Genomic DNA, 17,925 nt, shown 5'->3' on the forward strand with positions numbered 1-17,925 from the left:
TAATGTGGGTGTAATATTTATAGCACCTCAACCCTACCCTAGACCAGCTTAAGAACTGCTGAAGAACCACATAATTTGTTTGTGTGTATGACATTAAAGTTATGGATTGTAGCGCTGCTTTAAGCGGTTAATAGATCCAGTTCAGGATCAGAATCAGTTTATTGCTATACGGTACTTACAGTAATACACTTGACTTAGTGCATTGCTCTCACAAAGTAAAAGTTGTCTAATTGCTAATCACTAGTATATGATATAATTGTCTGTCCAACCTAGTTTTCAATCCTCAGCAGGTTTTAGCACATGCACTATTTTTAGATTGTTCAAATGGAAGAATCTCTAGAGTATATAATAAGAGGACATTTGAGGTGCCCTGATTATGCTGGAAATGTCTGTGTGTTCACTGTGTTGTATGTTTTATGATCATTCAAGACAAGACAGGAAGAATGTCTATGTCAGTGTGAGTGGTGCTTTTAGGATGTTTTCAGTGCAGTGTCCTGAGTTTGCAGGTCGGATCTCATATTGCACTTTGCAGCGCCACCAACATCTCAAATGCACATTTGTTCATCCGCTTGAACCTTAATCACTGAATCTTTTTCAAAGTAATGTTAGAAAGTTCCCACAGTACACTCTTCAACTGTATTAGGCTTATGATTATGGGCAAAATGTTTCAAAATGTGAGAAAATAGCTGATCTACAACTTAAGCTCACAATGTCTTGTGTTGTGATCAGATGTGTCATGTTGTGAACTTGTAGATCAGCCTATTAGCACAATTAGTTATACAACAAATTACATGTTTTTCTTAAGTGGTTAAATTAATATACAATACTGTTACCTTACCTCTAAAACAAACTAAGAGAACGAGAGCCTCCCTGGAGCAAAGACATCACTACACCTGGTTGGTATTTTGCATGTTGCATCATGAAGCGTGTTATTGTTTTGGTGGTGTTGATTGTACAATATTTGTGATCAGGATTGGCAGCTACACAATAGAAGAGATGATTATCTGAACACTTGCAGAATGTGTCTTTGGCCGAACATGTTCTGTTGATCAAGATGTAGGTCTAATTGATATTTCCGTAATCAAAATGCCTGGACATTATAATGTTATAATTTTTTTATTTTGAAGAAATACCTGAAGACCAGCAACTGGTCTTCAGGTACCAGATCAACAAACATATCCTCTGCCAGAGAGACAAATACAAAATATTATGATGGATTCAGAACATCCCTCGCTTCTATTCAGAGGAGGCGCTATATGGTTCTCTGGCCTTGGGGATGGGGAAGCATTGCAGTGCCCTGAGGTAAACTATGAACAGTGAGGAAAATGAAAATACTCAGTAACCATGGAAAACTTGACAAGACTCGTTCTGTGTGGTTCGGGAGAAAGGGAGTCACGGTTGTCGTAGTGGGCGGCAGGCAGGCAAGCAGGCTGGCTGGCTGTCAGTTTCTGCCTCCTCAGTCAGTGCGGCACAGTGGCTTATCCACATGTCATCTCTCTGCCTGGACCACGACTTACCCGCTCTACCTCTCAGGAGCCCTCAGGAGCGAGTAACGGACATGTGGCAACTGATTAAGAACGAGATGGAGCACAGGGCTCACCTGGTAACTCTGATGTGCTGTATGGGTCAGTATTTGTCTTTCTGCAGAAGAGAGAAGTCATGGTTGTGCAACTTGTGCTTTCTTACTTACTAGTATGCATGTCTGACAGAACCAAAAAGGAGTTGTTATGTGTTAAAGGGAATAGGGTTATCAGTTGTAGTATTTGTCTACTGGTTCCAAAGTCTAAGTAAAGGCTCATTCCGTTACATGCTGCCATAGTTGTTGTATGATTAGCAACGTTGCTAAACATGATCTTGAGAGCATATTGTTATGGATGGGATTGACTTGTGCTTGAGGATATTCTCCTCGCGAAGCAGTGACTTCATTCAGATGTGCCATTCTCTGTCCCACCTGGGAACAGGGGAAAGAAGAATAACGAGGCAGGACTGCTAAGTGCTAATACTTTGCTGCTAATCTATCAAAAGCGTCTTATGTGAGAGATGCATGTAATATCAAGGTATAATTGTTTGTAACAATTCATATCCCAGGCTCTTACGCGTCACCGGTTGCTCGGAAGCAGGCGGTCTGGTTGTCATGGATAGGAGAAACAAAAAAATACTGTGGTCAGCAGTATGCAGTAAAGAGCCCTGCCGACTTGACCTCATGGAAATAACGATCCATCTTTTCAATCACTGGCACTCAGTAAAATTATAGATGCTTTTACTTTTAAATGACACACACTGAAACTATAACTCCTAGGAAAAATAAAATGTTTTTATGGATGTCTGAGTGGATGATGGTTTCTCCAACAGGAGCTGCAGTGTATGCTATGTGTCATCTGTTCTTTATATGTACACATGGAGCAGGTGTTGGTCTGATGTCAACCTTATATTGTTGCTGTCGGGTGGCAACCTTGTAGCCTGGTTAACCACTCTCCCATGAAATCACCTTTAACCAGGATAGAACATTGTTTTTTTCTTTTTTTTTTAAAGTGGTGAAAATAGCCGATGTACAAGCTCACAACTCATCGCATTGCGACTCGTTGTGAGCTTGTAGATCTGCTATTTTCACTTATTGTGAAACAAGTAGCACATTCATTTAAATAATAAACACAAAATGCAATATGGGGTTACTGCCTGACATCAACGATCTAATTGAACCCAACCACTTCTTTCATTAACAGTCATGGTGCTTCTCTTTTTATTTTCTCAGATGAAAGAGACAGAGTTCAGAAAAAGACATTTACAAAATGGATAAACCAGCATCTAATGAAGGTAAGAACCTATTTATGACACTTCTCTAAATGAGGTTTGGATTTACTATAGGAAATAAAAATTCTCTTTTTGTCATATAATATTTGTTGATATGGTAACTAATGTTTTGACAGTACACACAGTGAAAGTTTAATGCATGATTTCAAAGTTGGCAATAATAAATGAAGATCTAGTGACTAGTGAACTATTTTCATCTTAAATAAATAATCAATTTTAGAGCTGTTGGCAATGATGACAAAGTTTGCTGGTTTAGACCCAGCATGTAAACAATCACAGATATTACTACAGGCTGTCAGAACAGACAGAACACATTTAACACGATTTGCACGAATTCTCTCATACACTCTGCCAAGAACAGGTTGCTTTTAGTTGACGTAGGAATTTAAATCACTTACTGTAGCGATTCATCTGCCCAGGGAATTAGAGCAACACCATCACAGATACAAGTTCCTACCTGCATGAATCACTTCATTTGTCTGTGCATGAATCGCACTTTACTTTCAAATGAGCTGTGTAATGAAGGTTACAGGCATGAGTGATAAATTATGAAGTACCACAGCAGAGTGAAAGCCACTTGAAAGCTCATCTTATCATAGTGTCTGGGTCAACAGAGCATGTCCTAACGGACACAGAGGTGCTGAGTAATAGTGGTGAGAAATATTTGGCTGACCCAATACGTTGCGATGGCTGCGGGTCTATTTTGGTTCCACAGCTGTGCCTGTTAGCTAGGATTATAGCACTGAGAGCCCTGTGGAAAAGCAGGTCAGTAGCAGCAGAGGTGTACAGTAACTGAGTATGCTTGAGTACTACATTTTTGGAGCATTTGGTTGTGGTTGTTGTTTGCAATTACAAGCACATGACTTTCACTTATATATATACTCCACTACATTTCTAGGAAGGTGCTCTGGGGACATACACAAAATATATTATGAATTAACCATTTAAGCAGAAAATAGAAAATAGCCAGCCGCTTTGTGAGTTTATAGATCTGCTATGTTCACTATTTTAGAAAACTTCTGATTATGACAATATGACTATGTTCTAAATTTCACTACAGCAATGCAAAATGTACTTCGTATTTTGAACTTTTGAATACTTGAGTATTTACTTTATAGTAAACTTGAGTATATACTTTGTCAACCACTGGGTTTAGAGGCAGGACAGGAAGGAGAAAGGCCTAAAGGCCTATTCATGCTCCAGTTTTCAGTGAAGAGGTGGCCACCTCTAGGTGGTTAGTAAAAACAGAGAGAGTGTTTGGGTGAGCGGTAAAGCGCTTACCACCACGCCGTGACATCATGTTGTTGTTTCCGGTGGACACCTTATCAGCTAAAACTGGAGTACCGGTATGAATAGGCCTTCAGACTAGAGGTGTTAAGAGCCTGTCTGAAGTGCTTAGAGATAAGGTGTCACAAACCATATGCTCACAATATTTTTCAACGTGAATTATGCTTATGAATATATAATAACACTCGCCCCAAAACACGCTCGCCGCAGGTCAAATCCGGCAACCAGGTATTCCCAAACGTAATCTAACAGTAAAACTATGCCTAAAACTAAACTTTTTCCTAAACCAAACATCAGTAAAACTACGCCCTAAACCTAACCTTATATCTAATTTTAACATCAGTAAAACTTTGCCTAACCCTAATATATTCCTAACCTTAAAATAAATACAAGAACCACTGGGTGCGAGCGGTCCGCGAAAACAAATGGGGGCGAGTGTGTTTTGGGCAAGCCTTCCAGTTACCTACTTTATGCATTGTCGTTTAAGCCTTAAACTTTAAGGAAGTGGGGAGTTGTTGGAAAAGGCATTAATGTATGTGGAGCTAGAGCAGCGACAGACATCACCACCCCAACCAGCTTCCCACACAAACTCTGCTTTTATTATAGCCCCTGGCCTACTGGGCCGGAACTTTGCCCCAGATGTTTTAACTCTTATTTTTGCCATCATGGTTGTACGACAAACCATGGTCGACCAGACTGTTAAAGGGCTAATACTTTAATTTTGGGTGAAGTTTGTAATCTGCATACTCTTACAATTCAAACCAGTAAAGTCCTCAGTGTTACGGGTCCATTTGGACACAGGATTCTACTGCATTGTATCGGTTGCCCATTTTTCACCAGCACCATTATAAATAAATAGATAGGCCTTTATTGATCCTGCAAGGGATCGGTTGTCATAGCATGAGTAGCTATATAGAATAGAATGTGTTCCCTCTGTCTTTACATGCATGTTATAACAGATGACAGGTCCCAGCATTTCAGGTTTTCTGAAACAGGTTGGGCATAGCCTGAAACTTCAACACAAGCTGACTGAATGGATTTATCTCTCTGTGTGTGCCTGTCTGTCCAACCTGACCATGACAGAGGGAAGCAACTTGAAATGCTAAAGGTTGAGTTATGAATCTGCTAGGAGAGGGGTTGGGGCAAAATAGTTTATTACGACAGACGACTTGAAACTGAATCAGCTGTACATCCTTTTAGCGTTTAATACACCTTGTTACGCCCTTAGGCTCAAACCGCACCAACGATTCACTATGCAACTCCTTGCAACCAAATGGTTGCGAGTAGTTGCATGAAACCATTAACCTGTATCCCCAATGGCAGTAAGGCAAGGAGTTGTATTGGTGTGACATGTCCTTAAAACTGTTTTGTTGCAAGGAGTTGCATTGGTCTAGGGGTAAAAGAGTGCAACATGACAATGGTTTGATGATCACAAAGTTAGATTTATTGCTATGCCTGTAACATTTATTGCTATGACACCGGGATGGGGCTGTAGCTTTAGTTCCCCCCATGTGGGAGTGAACTGCCATGCCAACTTGACCTCATGGAAAATAGACAATCTACTGTACAAGTGAGCATATAGATCTTTTTCATACATCTTTTTGTTTTTTAATATGTGCTATTAATCAGGTGTAACTCTGCCCTTGGTTTCCTGTCTCTGCAGTTTGCACTATATCCTACCTGAGCTGAAGCATAAAAATGACAAAAACAAATCATAAAAATATAATATAATTTAAAAGACTAGGTGTGTAAACAACCTTAGTGCCAGCAGCAGTACTTCTGAGTGAGGTCTTGGTTGGTGGCTGTGTTTTCATTTTATGAATTTCACAGACCCACACTGACCGTCAGTAGCCTGGTTCAGTTTGCGTGTCCGAGCAAGACACTCAACCACTTACACCCTAGTGTCCCTATTCTGGGGCTAACGTCCTGCAGAAATTGCAGATCTACAAGCTCACAACGTGACACAGCTTGTAGTGGTGTGAGCTTGTAGATCATTTTGGCTAAGAGATTTGGTGTAGAGGCAAATACTAGCAGAGCTAGAGCCTACACACATGCAGGTATGTAGGGTTTTGGGCTTTTAGCCCACTACTCCCCCATGTGCTCACTCTGAGCAAGCCACTCCTGACTGGATCCCCACTGGGCAGGGGTCATCGCCATGCTGGCTTGTTGGTGGACATTTTTGTCAAAATATTTCTTTTGCCACAGGCATACAAAATTAGTGGGCAATAATATTACCAGAAACACACAGAGTGAATGACCTGAATGACCATAACATGTCTGTACAAAATGAACCTGTAAGGGTCCATTTGGTTTCATTTGAACACTTAAGGGGGAGTTAAGGGGGTCTTTGCACATAAAACATTTGAGAACCACTTCTAATATGAGATATAGTGTCGTAATAAGTGTCATACATATTCTGAAAAAAACCTGGAGACTTTACATTCAGTAAAATCTGTCTTATGATCAAAATAAGAACATTATAATGGTGTGCAAAAAAGAAAATCTAACATTTTCCACGGACAAGACCAAGTCTTTGCCACGGGCACATGTGTATACGGACATGCATGATCCCTGCCTCTGGGACCTCTACAAATCCTTCCATGTAATATAGCATAACAGTGATGACATCATCAGAATACAAAGTAATACAATAAGTAAGCAGCACATGTGCAACATTATTTTACTATTTTGATGACATTAGTACTAGACATTAGGCAGAATTTTCAGGTCTATAAGGCTCACAATTAATGAATTGCATTTTTATAGCGCTTTTCCAAGTGCTCAAAGCACTTTACAATGGTTTATTCATTCATACATTGGGAGGTGAAGCGGCGAACAGTCGACGCCAGCGTCCTCACTTCCCACATTCATCAATGGTGGCAAACTCACACCAACCAACTCATTGGAGGCAATGTAGGGTTCAGTGTCTTGCCCAAGGACACTTCGACATGTGGACAGGAGGAGCAGGGATTCGAACCGCCGACCCAGTGATCATTGGACGACCTGCTCTACCTCCTGAGCCACAGCCGCCCAAAAAATTAGAGCCATGTCGCATTGCTAGGCAGTGGTTAAATAAGATTTTGTTGTGTGTATTTTATATTTACTTGTTTGCATGTTCATTATATTGTTTTTTTCATAATATAGTGATTTTTATGTTATTACAATGTACAATCTATTAAACAGTTATTAGCATTAATTTGTATTTTATATTTAGTTTGCTTATTTGTGAAGATTTCTCCAACAGAAACAAATCTATTTTTCAAGTAACCTTTGACAAAACATGATCGTGGTCTAGGACTGTTCTGTACTCTGTTTCATCCTTAGGTACGAAAGCATATAAATGACCTGTATGAAGATTTACGAGATGGACATAACTTGATCTCATTGCTGGAGGTCTTGTCTGGGGACTCACTGGTGAGTTGAGATGCTAATTTAGATTCTATGTCATTTCCCATTGCCTGATTTAACCAACTAAGCCCTATTTTATACTTGGGCTATTCGCGATCTACAAGCTGTGTCGCAACAATGCAACACAGTGTGAACTTGTAGATCTCCTTTTTTACATGAAGTTTGACCACTCATGCTGATAAAAAAATACTGACACCAGGGTTAATGTCGTTAAGCCATTTACATTTATCTTAAAAGGTAAAAATAATCTTAGGAATTTGTACATAGATCATAGCTCTACAGAGCAATAGCAGGCATCTATGCAATTAGTGACTCACGCCACCTTTTAAGACACCATGGAGGGTTCTGGAAAGGATGTTCAGATGGATCCAATCTGTCATACAGTATGCATAATTAATAGTCTCCCTATACTGCCGCTCCATTTAAAGGGGATAAGGGAGACATGGATTTAAACATCTTGAATGTGACTCAGATGTGATTGGCTGGCATTTTACACCTCTGCACTTTTAAATCTCCTTTGTGATTTGAGACGTTAACATTTATTTTTGTTTAGCCGTTTTTTTTAACCACCATTTTTTCTAATGCTTTTTATTGTGATACTAAGTAACATTACAAAAGAAGGTTTATTATTATGGTCACTTTGTCTTGGCATTTATCCAGCCAGGATGGCATCAAGTTTTATCGGTATCGGTCATTATAATTGATTGATTGATTGATTGAATACTTTGTTAGTCAGAAATGTAAACAGCAGAAGGTACAGTCAGAAAGGCTAAAAGGAGAACGCAAAAAAAATGAACACCTACAATTAAGTTCCCAACCAAATGTAACTGGCTAACCACCAGTTTATTTATCTCCATCACTATTCAGGAAAACCTTTGAAACAAGGAAAAGGATGCAAAATGCTCTATTCATGCTAGAAGACTGCATGACAATGCTGTTAATATACTCTCATCACTGAGATTAGATTGGCAGTTTAAAAGTAAAGGTTACATTCATGTAGATAGACATTCAGCTAGATTAGTGTACAATTCTATTATTGTCATCATTATTATAATATTGTGTTGCTAGCTGGGTGACCTATTTGTCTCCAATAGAAGTTGATTTAATCATTAATTGAGCAGTAGTTGACAGAACCGTTCATGACAGATCTCTGCTATTTAGCTCATCATGAGACATGTCTATCTAATGTTCTTTTAAATTAATAGTTACATTATAGTATGTTCTATGAACATAATGATGACCCGAATCTAACTTTTGCTGGTTATACTGTATGATAATTGTTGCTGGGACATAACAAATATGTTAATTAATAAGTATAAATTACATGACATATGTGTGACATAAATACTTTGGTCTAAAGTAGGGGTGTCAAACTGGCTTCAGACGATTAGTGTATTAAAGAAGAAAATTATTCACGGCCATTTATTTCTAACTGTACAACCGCTGATCTCAGCTTGTTCTCACAGCTGTCTCTTTAGCCTTTAACTGTAATATAACTAATCATTAAAGTAATGCCTGTTAAGCAGTCTTCTTTGTAAGAATCTAAATTAAATAAAAAATGTTGTCGTTATAACAGAGATTGTCTCAGAATAAAAGGTCGAAAAAGAACGAAGGCAATTACGCCAATGAAATCGACTGTAGCCCAATCAATCACGTGACCCAAAATGAGTCTAAAGGAAGACGGTGTCAATGGTGTTATATCGGTAGTGTATACACAGTGCTATTTCTGACCTCTGTTAGGTTAGAGTGGTTTAATAGTCTCCATAGAGACATTTGTCCTGGACCATCAAGAGTTGCTGTCAGTATACCATTCAGTCTTGCTACATTAAACAACACACAGGGTACTGCAGACACAAATCCTATTTACACCAAGCAAACACATAACTAATCTATTACAAATGCAATTACAATTACAATTTAGTTATTTAGCAGACGCTCTTATCCAGAGCGACTTACATGTTTTATTGAACTACAGTCAAACAACAATACTACAATAAATGATTACCTACAGTTTATACCAAACAAAGTAAAAACCATTTCAAAGTTGTCTGAAATGGCCACATTGATACAAAAAAGCCTACTCAATAACCTGATCAACAATGGGACCAAGGAAAAATGTATCTGTTAAGTTTACAGGTTGTCGTGACAGTCTGTAGCTTCATTCCGATTGCTTCAGCTCCTGGACTTTATGAAAATGTGGTTAATGTCAGCCACAATATTTTGAGTCTGTATAACCCGGTTGTCCTGCAGACGCAGGTGATGGAGTATGGATAGATACCCATTAGTTTACCTCCTCTGTTGATTCTGAATATGAGACCACATAAGGATACCTTGGCAGGCACTCCAGAGTATGGATTTGATCGTTGCCCTATAGGAAATCAACATAATGGTCTTGTTGATGTTCTAGGTCAATAATCAAATCCATACTAAGGTATCCTTACAGTATGTGATTTGGCGATCTGCCGGTAAAATTTAAATCTCAAATTCAGAATTGGAGATTTGAATTGTCATGTTTTCATTTAGAGTCAGAAGGTATTGATGCATTTGTCATATTGTGTTGATGTCGTGTTTTATCCGACACTGTACGTATATTTTAGAGCCGCAACTTTGTATGACAATACTGTGTAGACCCAACACCAGTGAAGCAAAGTTCCATCCGCAAAACCGCTCTCTTTTGGTGTTCACCTGGTTCCTTCTTGTTTCCTCCTGTTCTGTTTCCCTCTGTCGTTAATTATTTATTTCTGTTTTCCTGCTCATATTCTTCTGTATCTTCCTTTGCTTTGCGTTTACCCTGTGTCCATGTCTGTCTTTCTTCTCTGTGTATTCACCTTTTCTTCGGTAAGCCAAGGGAGCGTGATTTTCTGAAGACATTGCGGTTGGTGAGTGCGTCATCAGCATGTGCAGTAGAGCGGCATGGAGACCAATGGGATGGTGATGAGGATGATGATAAGGGGGTAGGTGTGGCCTCTGCCATCCACCCCCTTGTAACAAAACTAACGCAGTGCGTTCTGTGGTCATTAACAGGAGTGGAGCAACAATCTCAAAAGTGTTTACTGTAAAGTCGTTATTATGATCATTTGCTATTATATGGCTATAAGATGTCATTTTCTGTGCAATGCTGTGATGTGTTACTGGACAGGAAATACGGTTAAAATGCATTGCTTAGAGTTGATGAAATGATATTGATGATGCTATAGAAATGTGCATATTATCTAAAGACCCAGGCAGGTTCATGTGATCTTATTTGAGACTATATCATACAAAAAGGTAATGGATACATTACCGTATTACCGTATTACAGTATTAGAGGTATTGTGTCAGACATTGTTGGCCATTGAATGCTATATCAAAATGTGCAATGTTTGTGATTCCAAGGAATGTAGCTACGCAAGTACAAAGCTTGGGTCTTTACGTCCATTTCAATAGCTTTGCAGATCATTGAGCCATACAAGCACATTATTGCAACCCTATGAATATCAGGACATTTTTCATCTTTTGCTTATGGGACATCTGCTGAACAGCCAAAGCATAGCTTTCATGAAAGAGTATGAGAGGAGAGTAGATTTCACTGAATGTTGTTGCTCTGCTGTGGAGTGGAATGGGATTCCTTAGCAGCCTGTACGTCTTGTCCAGCTGAGAGGGCTTACTGAAGGCAGGGCGTTCTGCTGCCTCTGGGGCGCTGGCTTGTAATGCGTTTTCCATCTCATTACCTCACGCTGTGGTCCATCATTGCCCACGTGCACCAGTCACTAGCGGTTGGCTACTCGCTCAGATAATGCTACTCTGCCATTGTGCTAAAGATTGAACTACCAGTTTTTCATGGATAACTGAAAGATATTATTGGAGTTGGTTTTATCAAGCAGGGTCACTCTGTATGTTTTCATATTTGCACATGAAACTTCTCTGACCTAAGAAGAATGGTGAAAAATGTTCTGAGCAGCTTATGCACAATAGACATAGATTTTTAGATCGCTTGTGTTTAGGGCTGCAACTATTGATTATTTTCGTAGTGATTATTCTATCGATTCAACAAGCAATTGTAATATATGTTATATATCAACGAATGGACGCAGATTGACTAAATTGAGTCAATTTATGCTACAGTATTTACTGTAATTACATGTACAAACTACATAGAATGCATTTCTGCAGTCGGTGTATTAATTAGTTAATTGACCATTGGATATCACCTACCTATATGCTTCATACAACAAATAGTGAAAATAGCCAGAAAGGTTTCACTTGGCGATGGCCTCTTGTGTCCTCAAAATGTATCGATCAATTTATTTAAATCATTTATTTCTATAATTGATCAAGTTTGATTAACGGTTGCAGCTCTATTTGTAGAAAATAGCTGCTCTTGTTTTGGATAGAATTTGTTCTGTGCTTCTTCCCTCTGTTGTCTTTACCCTAGCAGATCAGTCGGGTAAGAACGTGGCAGCATGTCCTGTGTACTCATAATACTAATGACATTGTTGGCATTCGTCCTGTGATGGTGAGAGGCTGCAATTACATGACCCTCTCTGTCCTCTTCTACGTTCACAGCCTCGGGAAAAGGGAAGGATGCGGTTCCACAGACTCCAGAATGTACAAATTGCACTGGACTATTTAAAGAGGCGGCAGGTAAAAATCATTATACTCTAATACCTACTACTCATCATTATTGGTTACTGTTATGATGAGTCATCACAGTATGCAGTACTGGAGTAAGCTAATAAGAATACAGTATATGAATCAACCGCACCTTTGGGGACTAGTTTTAGATCTAGATTTTAGTAGATTAAGGATTAAGATTGTGTGGTGTGGCCCAGGCCGTAGCGTAACGGTCTGGGCACCGGACTGGTGATCCAGTCGCGGTGTGCCGCGGGTTCGACTCCCGGACCCGACACGGCCTTTACCGCATGTCATCCCCCCCATCTCTCTCCCGTTTCCTGTCAGCCTACTTTCTATCCCTTAAAAAATCAATAAAGGCGTAAGCCGCAAAAAAATATCTTAAAAAAAAAAGAAAAAAAAAAAAGATTGTGTGGTGTGACACCACACAATCTTAATCATTAATCTACTAATTAAGGATAAGGTATACTGTCAGACAGTGTCTGACAGTATACCCACTATGAAATTACATAAATAATCTTTTAACCTTTGGCGCACAATGTTAGCCCAGCAATTTGGTGTTTGAATGAAAAATAAAATGCATGTAAAACATATTGACCAAAAAGCGACCCTGACAATTTTCTGTGTTCTGTGCTGTGGAGGCACAGAACAATTATTTCACATGCTATGTAATACCATGACACAACTGACTGCTGTGTTTAGTTGTCCAGCATGGCCAAACATGCTCACTTGCTTAAGTTGCTTGTAAGTTATATGGGAATTATGCTGACTGTATTTCACTGTTGCCAGATAAACAGGGTCTGTATACAAACACATTGAACGTGTAGCTGCACACGCATAATTCTGCTACACAAAGAAGTACTTCAATGCATAGGCCACCTTCATTGGGTCTAAAAGTAGCTATGCCATGCCTGTTGGAGAAACAAGAGATGACATAACTAAACTAAATAGAATCAATATATTACAGAAGGAAAATTTTCATCAGAGTTAAGTTAAAACATTTCCAGGAAGTGACTGCTTGTGATCACTCAGACATACTGTACATTATTTTTTACTTTTAGCAGTTGAGAGAACCTGGACCACATTAGCCTGAGTTTACTGCATTTTTATCAACATGAGGAAAAAGTGACAATTGCTAATTCTGATCAGTTTGTCACTTAGTATTTAGTACAATGCTTACCGGTAGCTTGTAGAGAACAGCTTACTTAGTCTCCATTACATGTAGGCTACTTTATAATGCTAGTCTACATCATAATTATTATAGTAGGCTAGTATTCACTATTTGAGAAATAGAAACTTACATGAATGCTCTGTATGCTTTTATGAACTGCCAATTTAAGATTTAGAATATGGCTGTGATTATTACTTTTTTGCTGTATGCATAATCTATAAACTATGAGTTTGTGCAGGGTTACACAGATGAGGGCAGAGTTGTGTTGATTGGGTCCAAAACATGCAGTGGTGTAAAGTAACTTAAATACATTTACTCAAGTACTGTACTGTAGTTTGAGGTATTTCCAATTTTCAATACTTTGACTTACTCCTCTACATCTCTGAGGAAAATATTATGCTTTTACTCCACAGTCTCCACTGCAATTATTACTTTAGATTTAGATTTTTCTTACTAAACATAAATTAACCACTTAAGCTTTTAGACTATTTGAAAATAGCCAATCGGATCTACAAGCTCACAACGTGCCGTGCTATTTTCAAAATATTTGTATATATTTTGAAAACATTCTGCATTATGTACTCATAATACTTTTGTACTTTAAGAACATTTTAAATCCCGGAGTTTTACTTGTACAGAGTATTTCTTCATTGCAGTATTGATACTTTCACTTAAGTAAAACATTTGAGTACTTTTTCCTCCACTAAATGTGCACTGCACACCAACCCTTTTTTTTGAAGGAGCAGAGACCTTAGGTAACCAACATAAATCAGAAGATATGTCTGGCAAACTTTATTAACTGCTCAAATCCCTGTTCAAGACTCCTAGGTTCCGATGAAGACCTGAACAGTTGTAACATTATATCTGTTCTAGAAGAAAAATGGGTTTACATTATTTAATAGAGGGTAATGTATTGGACAGGCTTCACTTGAATTTGGGCGTGGAGATAAGAGAACTGTGTATCCACATTTGTATACAACAAGGTTGAAACAAAGTGCTGTACACAAAGAAATACTAGAGTATCAAGAAAAAAAGCAACAACAACAGTACATAAACAGGGCAACATAAGGACACAATGCAGTGGAAGCAGCAACTCTTAATCAGTATATGTTCAAATGCCAAGGAGTACAAGTGAGTTTTCAGACGTGATTTAAACACAGACAAGGATTGAGAAGCTCTGACGTGAGGTGGAAGTTCATTCCACAGTGTGGGTGGTGGGTGCTACGACAGAAAATGACCTATCCCCCCGGGATTTCAGCTTTGATTTAGGGATCTTGAGAAGTGACTGGTCAGTCGACCTCAGGGCCCTTGTCGATACTTTGGAAGCTACAAGTTCCGATATATAGACTGGTGCCAACCCATTTACAGACTTAAAAGCAAACATTAAAATCTTAAACTGGTTCCCGTAACGCACAGGAAGCCAGTGTAGGGAACTGTGTATGCAAGTCTGCTCATCACTTACGATGATAATGATATTCCTTTAAGTGTCAAGCTTTAAGTGAAGCCCAGCACATATGGGCTGACACTTTTCCTTTTCAACTTCCATAAACCCTGATCAAGATCAATCTTTCAATAGATATTTTAATGGAGGCATTTTTAACAAAAATCTTTGCTTCTGGGGTTCCCGGGAACAAAATATTTTGAGAGGCGGGTAGCCAAATACATATAATTGTGGGGATCCTTGACGTGAAATAGTTTGAGAACCGCTGATATATCGGCCTCAGTCAGGTCTTAATGGGTTAATAGCAAGGCGTAGGATACCAGGTCCCAATGGAGCACACAGTGACGTCAGGGCTGCAACACTGCTTCATCTGAACTCATGTTTCACTTCATTCAGTGACTTCACTACTGATGATGATTGTCCCAAAAGTAGTGGTGGAAAAAGGTACTCACTTAAGTTAAAGTATCAATGCTACGATATAGAAATACGAAAAGTCCGCAATTCAAAAATATACTTGAGTAAAAGTACAAAAGTAATGGCATCACAATGTACTTAAAGTAACAAATGTAAGAATGTCCCGTTTCAAGTTTTCAAATGTATACAAACCTTTTGAAAATAGCAAATCTACAAGCTCGTAAATCGTCTATTTTTAATTGGCCGAAATGTATATAGGGCTGAAGTAGTTATAATGTATGTTTTGTATACAAATTATGTTACAATGGTACAATTAAAAGTCAGGAATTCAAAATGTACTTGAGTAAAAGTACAGAAGTATTGGCATCAAAATGTACTTAAAGTACCAAAAGTAAAAGTACCGTACTCATTATGCAGAATGTCCCATTTCAAGTTTTCAAATGTAAAGATCTTCTGAAAATGGCAGATCTTCTGAAAATGGCAGATCTACAAACTCACAATGTGTCACATTGCGTTGAAGTAAAAGTATTGGAAATTGGAAATAGTAGAAATACCTTAAAATTGTACTTAAGTTCAGTACTTGAGTACATGCACTTAGTTATTTTACACCACTGTTAGGATGTGATGAAGAACATGGCATTGCTGAACTGTTGCCAGTTATGATGCAAGAAGCTCAAGGCTTGAGACAAAGGCCTCACAGTTTCAGGCTTCAATCAACTACCGGTATTCTATTGTTTTAACTGCATAGAAGATATACACTACTGTATTCACACCTCATCCAAGTACAAAATAAAACCTTACCTGTTTTAGTTTTGCTATATCCCCCAAAGTGATACAAAATATCAATTCATAATTAATAAATGAATTACTCTCAGGCTGACATGGGAAAGACAAATACATTTATCCCAATTTACATTTATCTTTGAAAAATATGCGGGCTGTAAGCTATTTTGATTTTCTCCTGTTTAATTATGTGAAGGTATTAAACAAATAGTTTCTAATAGATGATATAGTATGATTGTAAAACAGCTTTGGTGTGCATAATTCATAATAAGTACTAAGAAAGATCAAGACAATATTCCATTTCCAGACAACTGAATGTCTGTTTCAGTCTGTCTCTGTTATTAGCTGAACAGGGTCCTTGGCATGCTCATTATAATGCCTATAGTGCCACCTTGTGGTAGTTGTTAGTTCATATCAAATACATCAGACCCAGTCAGAAACAATATCTATCTATACTATATTAATACATTAATGTACGCCCGGTGTTGAGAGTTAACTTGTTACATAATAGATAGGTGCGTGTTTGAAATTATTAAAGATTGGTTGATATATATATTTTTGTCTTGGTCTTCAGGTCAAACTTGTAAATATCAGGAATGATGACATCACAGACGGTAACCCCAAGTTGACCCTGGGATTGATCTGGACCATAATTCTGCACTTTCAGGTCAGAACTGCTGTCAGGACCATTATCACAAGGTCCATTCACATGTGTATACTATGCCTTTGGTCATTCAAGTAATGCATTGTTAATTGTGAATGAATTACCTGAATCAATTGATCCGTCATTATTAACCACTTAAGCCTACTATACGCTCACGACAAATAGCGAATATAGCTGATCGACAAGCTCACAATGTGTAGCACTGCAACGCATTGTGAGCTCGTAGATCTGCTATTTTCACTATTTTTGAAAATGTTAAATTTCTGAAAGATTATATGTAGCTGGCGGAATTAGTTCAGTCAGATATACTTGAGTGGCTTCATGCTATGCTCAAGGGCGCATATATATTCTTGAGGGGTTAATACGCCACTTTACTATGTGGGTGGCTTTACTATGTCAGTGTTTGCAAGACCGACATGTCATACGCTGATGTGGCAGTCAGCTACCCAATTGGGAGACGTGGTATTTAAGCTCGCCTAGACTGCATTCTTCCTGCCTTTCTTCTGCATATGGTTCCTGGTTGTTGTTATGTGATGTTTGCTCCCACGGTCCACCGCCACCCCAGCACCAGCGGTGGGCTGTTTCACATTTTTCAACATAATGAGTTTGACTTTTGATAGCAGGTATATTTATAGACTCATGTTTATGTTTCCTGGCAAATGACAGTGTTTTGGGAATAACTTGAATGTTGCTGTGTGTGCAGAAACTGAATCAATGGAGTTTTGTTAACTTCCATATATAGAGGCATGTCCCCTTTTGACCACAAGGTGTCAAAGCAGCCTAGCATTGCATCAAGCTAAATAGAAGTATTATTCTACTCAATGGAGATATATAGGTATAATCAAGTGCATGGAGGGAACTCCTCCCTGATGATCTTGTGGTTAAATAGGTAGTAAGTTAAATCGAGTAGTAGGTCAAATGTTTGGTGTCAGTTAACCTTTGGCTTTTGTAACCTGAGAAAGCGGAAAATAAAGTGGGAAATAGTAGCACGCATGTGCTCAACCATGCAGTACATGAGAGTTAGTGTTTCACCATTCAGTAGTAGTCTGCAAACCCAAGACTTTTATCTGCAGAACAGGTTTGTCCATGCTTTCATTATTACTGTTTGTTATGGTAAACACAACAGGTACAGTGTGTAGACTGGTTATTTGCAGTAGAACAAGAAAAATGCATTTCAACAACTTATGCACAATTTTTTTTAATCATTTTTTTTGTATTGTGAAAAATAGAGACTCATGTGCATTCATGATCAGAGTGACACATATTTAATGTTGTGTGAACCTGCATAAATCAAAATGTAGCTTTCATGTGAGGTATGTTTACAGTTAGCTGTTG

At 38.5% G+C, this 17,925-nt stretch overlaps 1 protein-coding gene across 7 annotated transcripts in view; it reads left to right on the forward strand.

Moving 5' to 3' along the window:
* LOC310865470 (dystonin-like) overlaps positions 1–17,925 on the forward strand; it is a gene marked incomplete at its 5' end in the record, with an annotated part of 151,386 nt that overhangs the window by 28,488 nt on the left and 104,973 nt on the right. For 3 of the 7 annotated variants that reach the window (XM_083774597.1, XM_083774598.1, XM_083774599.1), the window contains 5 exons: positions 2,753–2,814; positions 7,423–7,512; positions 10,350–10,385; positions 12,052–12,129; positions 16,501–16,593. In XM_083774597.1, coding sequence (XP_083630723.1) covers positions 2,753–2,814; positions 7,423–7,512; positions 10,350–10,385; positions 12,052–12,129; positions 16,501–16,593 — 359 coding nt within the window. Of the gene's footprint in view, positions 1–1,535; positions 1,626–2,752; positions 2,815–7,422; positions 7,513–10,349; positions 10,386–12,051; positions 12,130–16,500; positions 16,594–17,925 lie in introns of those variants that run through there. The other 4 variants (XM_083774601.1, XM_083774602.1, XM_083774603.1 and 1 more) reach the window with 2 other exon arrangements.

Source organism: Protomyctophum parallelum (assembly GCF_964188405.1).
Source record: "Protomyctophum parallelum genome assembly, chromosome: 10".
Lineage (NCBI taxonomy): Eukaryota > Metazoa > Chordata > Actinopteri > Myctophiformes > Myctophidae > Protomyctophum > Protomyctophum parallelum.